Source organism: Ambystoma mexicanum, chromosome 8 (assembly GCF_040938575.1).
Source record: "Ambystoma mexicanum isolate Mex_15411 chromosome 8, UKY_AmexF1_1, whole genome shotgun sequence".
Classification (NCBI taxonomy): domain Eukaryota; kingdom Metazoa; phylum Chordata; class Amphibia; order Caudata; family Ambystomatidae; genus Ambystoma; species Ambystoma mexicanum.
Genome location: NC_090929.1, coordinates 1,484,940,751 through 1,484,954,129, shown reverse-complemented (window position 1 = coordinate 1,484,954,129; position 13,379 = coordinate 1,484,940,751). Strand labels below are relative to the sequence as shown.

General features: G+C 45.5%; 1 protein-coding gene across 1 annotated transcript in view; it reads left to right on the top strand.

The window, feature by feature from the left end:
• The window catches only part of TWNK (twinkle mtDNA helicase), a 68,878-nt gene extending 57,613 nt beyond the window's left edge, over window positions 1-11,265 (top strand). The window contains exon 5 of the mRNA XM_069611663.1: window positions 10,291-11,265. Within this exon, the coding sequence (XP_069467764.1) occupies window positions 10,291-10,542 (252 nt within the window). The 3' untranslated portion in view covers window positions 10,543-11,265. The remainder of the gene's footprint in view (window positions 1-10,290) is intronic.
• The last annotated feature ends 2,114 nt before the right edge of the window (window positions 11,266-13,379 follow it).

Here is a 13,379-nt window from a genome sequence, read left to right as displayed (position 1 = left end):
TAGACGTCACACTAGGGATAGTATTACTAGCACGCCCTGTCGACGTCCCTTTTCGTGTTTCGAAAACAAAAACTGTAATACTTCGCAGCTACCACTAGATGTAAGCCCATGCATAGCATGCAAATCTAAGCAAATACAAGCATCAGAAATACAATTACAGTGAGTAATGTATCCCATAAGGGAGCCCCGCTGGCACCAGCCGTTCTGTCTTCCATCGACTGCCGTCGAGGAAGCCGGCCCTACAGTATGGTGGTCTATTGCTGGATGAATGAGGCCTCTGTACTCTTCCCTGTACTGGGGTAGAGGATTACCAAATTGGTAGGAAGGATGAAACGTTTGCTGAGGGTAAAGCATCTAGAATTGTTTAGAGACACGCTGTACTTGAACTGAGTGCTGCTTTTGATTCCATAAATGGGGACATTTTGAAGGCAGCCCTGGAGGTTGAGTGGGGTGGAAGGCATGAATCCTGTATTAATATCGGGAATTTAGGCCCTTCATGGAAACAATGGAGGGTGGGTGAGGCATGGCTGCCGATGAGAGGTTACAGAGAACTTCTACATGTCTGGTTCACCAACACTGTTTAATCTCTTTATTACCAATCTTAACACTTAGTTGCAAGGTGCAAGAGCTGATCCAGCAAGGATAGGGGAAATTACGTTCTCTTTTCTGCAGTGAATGGAGCCTTACTGTTGGGCAGAAAATGGGTTGATGAAACTGAGTAGTTTTGGGAACTACTGTGCAACGCAAGTGTTGGAGATCAATGAGTCTAAATCCAAAGCAATGGTCTGGGGGCACCGACGTCCGACAAGGCAACATAGAAGCTGTGCAGGTGTATGATTATCTTGGGATATTTGTCACATGAGAGGGTTCTTGAAAGCCACAGATTTAAAACAGCGAGTTGGCTTTAAAGCGGATATGGGGAAGGCATCCTTAGGTTTATCCGTAGGATTTGGGTTTAAGGGGGGGGTGCTCTGTTTCAACCCCACTTCAAGCCAATACGACTATGGCTGCCTCTAGTGCCCTTTATGGAAGTAAGCTTTTAGGTTGTGCAAATGTGAAACCTCTGCAAAACTTTATTGGGCTCCTAATCACCTCTAATAACCTAATGCTGCACGAGGAGTTAGAATTTACGTAAATCGGAAAGGACTGGTCCTCCTGTGGCCCAGAGAGTGGGCGGCGGAGCAAAGGAGCAAAACACAGTTTACAAGGTCCACCTACAGGAAGTAATGTTCCTAAGGGGTGCGTTATACCTGCCCTGGATTGCGAATGCGAAGTGACCTTTAGATATTGTGCATCATATCCACCTTAGGGGTTCACCAAATTTCATTTTACAACTGTATTTTAAAACCATCCAGCTGACTTAGAAGGAGATGATTGCTTTGGTGCAACGTGGCCTAGCCCTGAAAATCCCTGGTTGAATTATATTGCAAGTTAAAGCGTTATGAGGGGGTAATGGAGTCATGCCTTGAGGAAATGAGGGACCAGAACATGCGCAGTCTGTGCCTCAAATATCAATTGGGAGTTTTGCCTCTGAATTCTACAATGTGGAAATGGGCCAGGCTTGCAGGTGTGGATTCTTTTTTCTTTTTTTTTTCATGTGGGGTTGGGCTGGAAAAGGTGCCCCATTGTATTATTGTTGAGGATCCATTATATACATAGTGTGCGAAACCTGATGGTAGTTTACCAGATAGACCTCGAGGATCCCTTATTCAGGTGGCCAGGGATGGGCTGGCGCTCTCAGATCCCAAAGCTGGGGGTGGACGAGCGAGGGAGGATCACCTGGGTAGGGGAACCCGGGGTTATGTTTGGGGGAATATCCAAGGTGAGATGCAGTATTTTACCAGGGACGAAGGCGAGGAGGACGAAGTCCCTGAGACCTTTATGGGTTGTCCACATCTACCACTTCCACCCACAGAATGTCCCTTACCCAAATCCAACGACCCCTCCATATCTGGCAAATCCCCTAGGGGCCCAAACCCTGTAACACATAAAAACCACAACTCCCAGAATCCCTGTTTTTCTGTTTCCTATCCGAAAACTCCCAATGATTCTTCTCCACGTCTCTCTGGTTATAATTTGTCAAACTCCCAGTCTGTGGTCCAAACACTACCGCTCCCACAGTGCCCCCTGTTTATTTTCCAACAACAATTTTGGTCATTCCCGTTTGTACCACACACCTTACAAATCTTGCCCTTCTGAATTTACCAAATCCCCTCATTCGATGGTTATAATTTCATACAACACTGTTTCCATCCTATCCCGCTGGAGATCTGGAAACTTTAACAACCCCCTTCTCCACTTTCTCCCATCACGACAAACAACGGACTGACAATAAAACTGTTTACCTGATATGTCCCAACCAAAGGGTCAGGACAAAACAGGCAATTGACCAGAACCACACACACACACACACACACACACACACACACACACGCACACACACACACACACCTGACAACCCTTTCCTTTCCCCACAGGGATAAAAGGTGGAACCCAAGAGCACATGACGAGCATGGCAGACCGCACGACGTGAGAACTAACTCAGCACGGCAGTTCAAGAGGAGGAGAAAGACGGCGCATACCGAGGGGGTGACTGGGAGAGGAGCGACCTTGCCCTTTCCGACCATAGCCCGTGATTAAGAAGCATAAGACTTCAAACAATAGCCAGCGTATGTTGCATCAGATGTCTACACTACACGAGACCCTCCGTCACTAATAATCAAGCTGGGGAAGGACTCTGGTCTCAGTGGTACCAACCTTGACTCCAAGGATTAAAAAAAGGCACGCGGTTCATCACCGCCGGTAAGTCGAGGGGAGAGTTGATAAGAAACCGAACTGTGAGTAGCCACCGGCTAATTTTAACTTTGAAAGGCTTCATGATACATTGATAAAAGAAGGGGAAAACCAGCAACAGAGAGTACGGCACCATGTGAGTGCTCAAGCAGGAAACTCTGGGCGATTACCCAAAGGTAGAAAGTACTGTAACCAGAAGCCCTTGGGAAGAGGCAAAGAAAGGTCAAAAGTCATACAGGCATCTTGTAAAATCCTCTGTACCATCGAAAGTCTTTGATGATTGCGAAAGCTAAGGGAAGTTAATCCCGCATGGTGAAAATTAGTACATGAACTGTATATTGTAAAAGTCGGCGAGAGTGAACCCAGCAGAGGGAAACCGACAACGAGGGGCAAAAGCCAGAAAACCTGTTTAAAAAGACATTAAGATTTGTGAAAGCAAGAAGTATTGCAAGACGAGCTGAAGGGAAGTGTCCCCCTTGTCATTTAGGATACAAGCCCGGTTAAGGGAGATCCAGGGGTGGAAAGTTACCACCCAAAGTTCGCTGAAAAAGGAACCATCTTGTTAATTAGTTGTGTTCTGTAGGGTCAGCGCCCAGAAGAGGGGGACCCAGGAGTGAAACCCTCACCCAAAGTGTTCTGAAGGGTCAGCAACCAGAATAGGGGGTGCCAAGAGTTAAACCTTCACCCATGGTGTTCCGAAGGGTCTGCTCCCACAAGAGGGGGACCCAGGGGTGAAGCTGTCGCCCACAAGTGTTCGTAGAACAGAACTTTTGTTTGTTGAGCATCAGGCCTCAAACAGAGACTTTTATTGAAAAGGGACTTAACCATCGAAGAACCTGATACCTAATACGAAACTGTTGAAGGCTTGAACGTGTGATGGGCTCCAACCTTGTCCCGTGCTAAACACCTGGGGAGGGAGACCTTGAGGCAATCACATCCCGACTTCTTATTTGGAACACTTCTTTTCTTTATTTAAACCTTATCCCACACATACTTTCTATAATTAGTTGTAAGGAATTGGCAATAGGTGTTTCTTAGCAAAGGCCCTTTTACTTTGACACAATGCCACTAGGACTGCCTTTTTTGTCATTTGATGGTCGACGCTTGCTCCCATCTTAGATTTAGGTTTAGTTCGGCATTTTTCCAGGCCGCATTTATTGTTCAATAAACACCCCTGAACTGTGATCACTTGTGTCTGTCCTTACTGTTGCCACCATGAGTTCCTTACAATAGGCAGGCTTGGTTATGGCTCCATCGGAGGAAAGCTAAAATAATGCATTTGCATTACACACTTGCACATATTTGACTGCTGGTCCAGTTTTGGTTTGTGCAACTGCTTCCTATTCTTAGATGATTTGGGGTATCCTAATTAGTCAGGACTGATGAATTGGTTCTTTTGTCCTCTTCCTGCCAAATTGTTGGACAGTGCATGGACTTGCATGGAGTATGATTTGCATTATTGTTATAGATACCTGACCAAGTCTCAGCTTAGTGATTTTGTCAGTTGGCTATTAATTGATTTATCTTTTATAATGCGCTTAATATCTTAGACCAGTCCCTAAACGCAAGACAGGGATTCAAACCTTTGTTGCTCTGCTTTGCCTTACTTCCCAGACATAAGTGTTGGCCTGAGCTATCCTCCGGCCTGCCGGCTATGTCTGGATTAAGGGGCATTTTTGGCAGATACATTTGTGGCCCCTCCTTGATGCCACCCCACACAGAGGAATGCTGATACTGGGGCAAGAGCCCTAACTGGAGAAAAAGTCACCATGCAGAGAAATCTCGCAAGGTACATGTTATGTTCTGTTAGGGTGTTCTAGAATCACATGTGGTTCTGTAACACAGCGACAGTTGTAAGGGAGCTCGACAGAGGTGCCTGCCATTCTCTACACTCTTAATAAATAAATAACCTTCTTACCAATTCAGGTGCTGTGTAATAGCCGCAATCCTCTAATCAGAGATGATGCAATGCTTAACAAGGTGACGGAGTGGACAGTGGATGGTTGGCCTTGCGGGAATGATGTGGACTGGAAGTTTGAGTGTTTTTATGTAGTGAAGGATGAATTTTTCTTGTCTGGAGGGAGACGCGGGAGGGGTCATAAAGTGGTTCCCCCCGTGTGTATTAGGGACAAGCTGGTAGAAATTGCTCTCTAAGCATTGGAGACCATACCTAGGATTCTTAATTAAAACACAGTCTCCCACCAGCCATTCACATTCCTTAACTTGGAGAAATGTTCATCAAACGCACCTTTTATATTGACATTGTGCCTCTTCTATGTGATATGTTCTGTTAGTGTTCCAGAACCATATGTGGTTCTGTAACGCGGCAGACTGTTGGAAAGGAGCCCGGCAGAGGTGCCTGCCGCTCTCTACGCTCTCTTAATGAATAAATAACCTTACCAATTCACGTGTTGTGTGATACCCGCAATCATCTCCTCATTGGCGACGAGGAGGTGGAAGGCTGCACAAGGGGGCGGAGGAGAGCGTGGAGGCACCTACATACAGTGGCAGGCACCGAACGAGGCTGAGGAACCATGACCCAGACCCAGGTGAGAGGTGGGGAGTCGCGGCAGCGCCTGCAAGTGGGCAGAGCAGCAGCTATGGCAGTGGGCGGAGGACCAAGGCACGGGACGTCAGCGGCCAATCCCAGACACCAAAGGGAGTGAGTGAGGGACAACGCAACACGCTACGCTCGCGAGCACCCTCCCTCCATTTGCAGGCATTCGCAAAGCGTTGTCAGGACAATGCAGAAGCGCTGTGTGTGACACAAGGAAGGAGAAAAATAAAGATTCTTTTTATATAGAGTGCTTACAAGACGACACTGGGTAGCGTTCTACAGGAATGAAAAGGGAACGCTGAGACAAGGAAAAATGAATAGCCACAGCATAGTTCATAATGCAATTTAAAGTACCTGGTCACAACTAACTATGGGTACTGCAGCTACCTCCATTTGGATGAATTTACCTTAACTGTGAAGAAAATTGAGTAACATTTTGAGCTAAAGAAAAATGTAACTTTCTAGAGACACAAGTTCTTTCAAAGAGTACAAGACCCAGTGGAAGGGCATGTCGCTGTACTGAGGACATTGAGGCATACCTGTGAATTTGGTGCATTAACAAATTCTCTGATCGAGAACAACTGGTGAGGTGCACCAACAATCCCAGGGTGCAAAAAAAATTGCTGGCGAAAGACATAAACCCAGAACAAGCTGTAGAACTCACCAAGAGTGTTGAGCAGACGACACAGTACATGAAGGAGATGAAGATGGTGGCAACCGGATACAAAATTGTGTCCAGGATGGATAGGATTGGCTTGCTGTGTGAGTGTAAATCGGAAGGAGGTGATGCAAATGGTAGAAGAGGCACAATGGGCCTCATTACGAGTCCGGCGGGAACCGAGGCGGTAAAACCGCCTGGTTACCGCCGGACTCGTATTACCATTCCGCCTCCGTGATTCCCGGAAATACTGGGGCATTACAACCCCGGTTTCCCGGGAATCACAGAGGCGGAATGGTGTTAATCCCCATTCCCATTGAGTCCTATGGGACTCAATGGGAATGGGGATCATGGAAACACCGGCAGCATCTCGTAATGCTGCCGGTGTTTCCTCGTCCGCCTGCAGGCGGGCGATGTTAAACACGCCAGGTCAGACCTGGCAGGAACATCACCTCCCGCCTGCAGGAGTCGGGATCAGGCAGTCCGGAAACAACGGTGGCGACGGGTTTACCGCCACCGTTATTTCCGGACCGCCTGAGTTATAATGAGGCCCAATGTCATTATAAAGGTGCGTTTGATGACAATTTCAAAGTCAAGGAATGTGAATGGCTGTTGGGAGATTGGGTTTTGATTAAGAATCCTAGGAATGGTCTCCAATGCTTAGAGAGCAACATTTTGGGACCAAAAAGGATTGCGGCAGTGAGGAAGGGTGTGGTGGTGGTAGTGGTGGTGGTTGATGGTGGAGAAGTGTGGTGAAAAGGTAGGTTGGCGTTAAGTGAGAAGAGGTCAGTTCTTTTTAAGGATGGAGACAAAGGAGTTGTGGTCAATAAAGGTGGTGAGGAAGTGAGAGGTGGTGGTGAGGAAGGGAAAGGTGGTGGTGAGGAAGGGATAGGTGCTGGTGAGGTAGTGAAGAGTGTTGGTGAGAGAAGAACAATGTTGGATGCGGGACATATAGGTGGAAGGGTTCCACACATTTCCCATTCAGTTTAAGGATTTCCTTTGTATTTAAATTCTGATTTCCATGGTGTCAATTGATTTCCATCCACAACAACAGTACTAATCAATCCTCATCAATTTTCATTTGTTATTGATCAACATTTATTCTTTGTGGTTTTATTAATTTGTTGTTAATTCCCGGTTAAGGGGAAAGATGTGGTTCCAGAACCACGTGGTTCTGGAACACGGCAACAGTTGGAAGGGAGCTCAGCAGAGGTGCCTCCGGCTCTCTACGCTCTTAGTAGATAAATAACCTTCTTACCAATTCACGTGCCATGTGATAGCCGCAATCATCTCATCAGTACATCTAAGCATATTAACTGGCAAAGTTGTGATGCAACTTCGTTCCTGACCAGCTCCCTTACATATTTCCAGTAGACCACCTCACAGGAAGTTATTGCGTGGGAGCCAAGATGGCTTCAGATTCTTTTCAGCCTTCCAACAATAATTGTGCCAAAGGCATAAAAGGTAGACTATTTCTTGAAAAGTAGAGCTAGCCTGTAGTGTAGTGTGATCCTGCTTACGAGCACCACAAACCGTGGGTAATAATAAGCAGCGCTCGGATACCTGAGGGTTTGTAGCGCTATATAAATGCTAAATTATTATTATTATTATGAGCCAAAACGTTGTGAAACACAGACCTGAAAACCTGACCATCTGTGTTGCATCTAGAGCGCCAGTGTCCACAAACCTGCCAAACAGCACTGCTGACAGTCCCCAGAACTGTGTGCCCTCAATTTGATCAGCATGTTGACCACGGCACAAAAACGCTTTCCCACGAGGACGAACATATGTCTTAATGTTGTGGTCCGGCATATCGTATGCGCCCCAGTACAATTCATGCACAAAAGGAAGTCCCAGAAAAGATGTATCGCTTACTCCTAAAATCAGTGTTCAATTGGCGGGTCACGGGAACGAATCCCAGCACAGACCTTTCAGCATTCTACCTTTCCAAAGTTGATACATTGAGTGCCTTTAAAAATGAATGGTAACAGTTGCTATCTACAATGCTATGAAAGGGCAAACCCTCAAGTAGTAATCCTCATACAAATACGCATTAGCAAATTTAATAGTTTATGCTTCATATTGTAAACATTTTGAGTGTTCACATATGCACGTATAGTTATAGAGATCCAACAGCAAGGGAATTGAGCAGAAGAATGTTTTTTGTTGGCATATCCTTCTTATTGCCATTGTACTCTCTGCTATTCCCAGCATATGCCAGGCATTGCCAAACGGGCATTGAAATCTAGATTGGAGGAGTGGGCGATGGTAACATCTTCTAGGAATTGTGCAGCAAGCTATGGACAGGAGCTAAAACTGGATAACGTAAAGCTTCAACTTATTGCAACAAATGTAACACCCAATGTCTTGTTAATTACATATGGCCAATTCTACTTCAAAGGTCTTGTAGATCTGTCCTAATACAAAGTCTGAAACGCGTTCTAAGTTAATGTGACATAGGCATGTATGAGTGGCACCTTTTGGTCTTGCGAGTCAACAGTAGCTCCTGGTAGCGGCTTCTGCTATTCTTTGGCACGATCAGGAGCTAAATGGCTCCAAACTTGCCGCATTTAGCATCCCTTCGTCATGCATTTAAATCTTCCTGCAATATTGTAAGTTATTCACAGCACATGCCGGGTATTGCTTTAATATGCTCTAGTGATCACACCACATGGCAGGTTTGCCGTCAAATGACACTTCATGTTCCAGGCTCTGCAATCATTTAATAGAGCACTCATATAATTTGTCAGGCCACAATATATTAAGGCAGTCTTCATTAGCCTGGTATTTCCATCATGTGGCCAGGTACCCATACCAAATGTTTGGTTTTCCCATAATACGCGCTGGTTACCCCCATCTCTTGCAGATATGTTCAGAATGTACCCGGCTAGCCATACTACTTGATAGGTATTGGTATTATAGGCACAGTTCTTCATACCATTTGTACGTTTTAGCCCCAAATACTCATACCATTTAGCAGATATTACCATGGTGCCCAGGTACTAAAACCATTCACAGGGTATTGCCGAGGTATGCCTAGGTAGTCCAACTATTTGACAGCTATTGCCATTAGAGTGGCTATGCGGAGAGGAGCACGGCATCTCTGCTTTAACCCGTGCACCCCTAGCCGCCCACCTCTGTACCATTGCAAGGGGGTTAAGTGCATCAGTTCGGCTTTGCAGTAGTGAGCAGAAATATTGTGCGCCTTCCTTGTACTTCGGCACTAGATGGACGCTGTGAGGAGAAGGGTGATACGATATCTGTCCCTCAACTGCTGCCAGCTCTATGGCCCCACTGCATAGGCAGAGGGCTGTCGAGGAATGACTGCGTAAGAGCATTGATGCTGCCCTCTGTTCTGATTGCAATGTAGGGCATCCGAGAGCAGGCTGGTGGGCAATCGAAGACTGGGAGGAAGGTGTTCAGTGCTGCACCTCGCTCCCCTGCCCCATCTACTTTTGGTGGTAGACCCTTTTTATTTTGTCTGGACCCTGCCAAATAAAAGTAGCGTATTGAACATGGTCTGCGATTAGCCTGGTCCATTAAAGCAACTTGGACTGGCCCTGACGAGTTCTAGCCAAAGTACAATCAAGGTGCCTACAAGATAGCAAGGAAACACTCGGCCAAAAAAGTCTGACCCCACAACATCCTTGTTTTTTAGTAGCTTATATTGCAAGTGACCTTTACCATGTCCTCTTGTTCGTTAATAGTTAGGTGGAATCTGCCTGTCATTACTCCTAGAATGAGAGGTTCGACTGACTGGTGCCATTCCATAGAAAGCAGCACTGAAAACTGCTAAAATGTCTAGTGCTTCAAGAAATTGTGAAAGGACAAGCACAAAACACTGTCTACCTCTTGCTACTGTCCCCAGGAAATCATAGCAAGCCACTAGTATGCAATCTTGCCATCCATTGACCCCCACGTTGATACTGGAAGGCCAAGCTAAAAAAAAGTCTTAATAGTAATAATATCATCAGTTGAGGGGTTTTCATAATTTGCTTTTGTATTTTTTTGCAGCAATAGTTTAGTTTAATCAGAATTGTCACTTGGTTTTTCCAAGAGTTCATATGGTCCACAGCGAATGTCTTATTCCTATATAAAAAAGAGTGAAGTGTAACATCACTATTATCTTAGTTTCTCGAGGATAAGTCTGAACTTGCATTTGGAAATTGTATTTTGTGTGTATTGACGGTAGACACAAGCGGAATGTTTCATGGTGCACTAAATATGATAAACTATCTGGTATCTGAGAGTAACATCTCTAAACCTTCTCTCTGAATCCCAGGCAAGCCAAGAGGCCGACAACGTGTTGATCCTGCAGGACCGAAAGCTTGTCACTGGCCCGGGCAAACGATATCTGCAGGTGGCAAAGAACAGGTTTGACGGGGATGTAGGCCTGTTTCCCTTGGAGTTCAACAAGTCCTCTCTCACCTTCTCTCCACCCAAAGCAAAGACCAGGCTGAAGAAATTAAAAGAGGACAACTCTATGCAGCTAAAACCAACCCCAGATGGAACCGAACAGAAGACAAAGAAGTAGAGAGTTTATTCTCAAATCTGAGTTTTGTCTCTTATTGCTCGTTGTCCGTGTAACCTCTCCCACCCTATATTTGCTGGGACTTTTTAGCAAACAAAGGATTGGAAATGGATCAGTGGACAAACACTTTTTGATGAGTTAAAAACTACTACAACATGCAAGTTGTATGTCTTGTTGAAGGTTTTGGTAGGTCTCTACTATGGACGTAAGAGTGTGATCACCATTTGTTGAATTGTTTTCTTAAGGTTAATCAGTGCTTTAGCTGGTCCAGGATGGAAGGGGATGAAAGAATGAAAGTTAGGGAATGCCATGCCTCTACAATGAGCAAGGGCCGAAGCTTGTAGAGCCGCAGAAAGTGACATGGTGGCCTGTGGACAAGGAAAGGGTCTTTGCTGCTTTCCATGGTTTGTTTTCTGTTGTTGGAAGAAGGTAATTACTCAGGATGCCGCCAAGACTTTCACATGTCTCTTGTGCAGTATTTCAAGCAAAACTGTCTCCCAGTGACGCAGTCAACTACTTGACGTCTGCTGGCACGGGAAAGAACTCTCTATTGAAACGGAGCATTTACGAACATTAACATTTCAATTTATTTACACAAGTAAAGAAAAGTGCGTTTACGGATAATGATGCAAAATTGTTGGTGTGTATAATGAAGTTGTTACATTGTGGTGCCAGAACTATGAAAATATCTTTACACAATTAATACAAATCGATATTTTCTCAGGATGCCGACCTCCTCGTTTTCTGTGTTCTCAACTAAGTAATTGCAGTGGCCTGATGCTTGTTTTTTTAAAAGAATTGGAAATCCAGACATTTATCAAAATCTAAAAACAAAAAAGTGGTTTGCAGTCCCTTAAGCTTTTAGAAAATGTTTGGTCTTAAGTCACTTAATTCTTGATTGCCTTATTGTTTTATTTTCAAATCCATTTCCTGCGTGTTGCTGACCTATTGTTTCATGTTGGTAATGAACGCGCAACAGCTGTAATATAAAGGGGCTACAATTGCGTGGTTCGAGACAGTGTCACAGGAGCCAACACCTTACATGTCTTTATGGATTGGGCAGATACATTTAGGGCTTTGGAATGTCGTGATTGTTGGCTACCTCGAGCACCACTAACATGGGACGTGGGAACCAAAGGCGGCCCCGGATTGGTCATACAAGTGATACTTTTAGCCCCATTTACCTGGGAATCGATTTGCCAGTATGTCACTTTGCCTTAGGCTGAATTAATCTTTGCACTAGCCGGGCTTGAGAGGCACGAGGAGCTCCTGAAGGACATTCCGGTGAGCCATGAGGAGCTCATGCAGGACATTCTTGTGACTTTGCTTTTTTCATGGTGAGGAGCAGTACCTGGTGAAGTGAATCTACCACCTCCAGGAGCTGATATTATGTGTGCGGTGGTTTGATACGCCACGTGACCGACTAGATAAAGGTCTTTTTTCATTTCTTTTTTTATTCAAGCACAGTGATCGGTTGGGATAAATGCCTAGAATGGCTCAGGATTTATAAAAATGCAACTGGGAATTCCTCAATTCTACACTAGACGGCTCGGGTTGTCCTGAACAGTACTGAGCTGATGCTCAAACTACAGTTGCTGCTGCATGCACTGCCATGCCTCTTTCTCTAGTCTTCTCAGACTACTGTCTTCAGAAGGGCCATCCTACCTAGAGCGCTTCAACACCATAATACATTTTTGGACGCGTCATACAATTACATGTTTACGTAACGCTCTGAGGTACAACTGACTGCTTGGATCAACAGATGCTTCCTCATTTCCACAGGCTTCTTGCCTGAGGCGTCCACCCTGTAATGATGGAAAACATCACTGCAACAAAGTAACAAAACATACCAAACTTTATTTTTCTACTCCACTTTTGTGCGCATGCACAGCAAGTACTTTTATCCCCCAAACTAAAATGGGTGACATATTTTGCATAGCGACGGTGTGCAGGGAATATTCCATGTGTATTTAGAATCCCTCCCCCCTGGGTCAGCTGCCTAATGCAGCTAATGTGTCTTTTGTGGACCTGAGTGCAGAGGCAAGAGATTGCATAAAACTGGTGCAAGCTTCACCATACTTATCATCTTGAAGATAAGTTACTTGGTGCTGGGTATGTCTCACCGCACAGTTGTTCCATGCAAGTGTGGTCCAGGTCAACGAAGGAGACAGGGGAGCCATAATGTGCTACTTCTTACCACATTATGGACCGGCGCCTTCTCGAATGCTCCCCTGTCTCCTCCGTCGGCCTTGACCACACTTGCATGGAACAACTGTGCCACGAGACATACCTAGCACCAAGTACCTCAGCCATACCAGACTGTGGCTCTTCCCACTGTCAGTGCCACTAATCATACTGATATAAACATCAAAGCAGTGGACAGTCCAAAAAGTTTACAGCATGCAGCAGATCCTTAGATAGGCCTCTAAACACAGAGCCCTTCCCTGTTCCAGGCAGCCCCAATCTACTCCTCAGGAGACCCAATCTACTCCTCACTGATGAAGCCCAACAAGGCCGAAACATGTTTGGGGATGCTTGTGGTTTTGTGCTGAAGAGGTGCGACATTGCAGTTCGGGCTGGACTGACCCCTTTTGGGGTGGGACCAAGCCTGATTTGCATATCTTCTTTCCCCTTCTGTAATGGCTTGACAGCCGAAGAACGATGGTGTGGAGGGTTACCCAGAGCAATGCCAGAGGTTAAGATTCATTCTAAACCTTCCAGCCATCACCTCTTTGTTTTAAGCCATGGCACAGGCCCAACAACCCTCCGATTAATTCTCGTGACTGTTGAAGGGTCCTTTATTCCCTATCTACAGCCGGTCAAGTGGCACAACGAGTAGA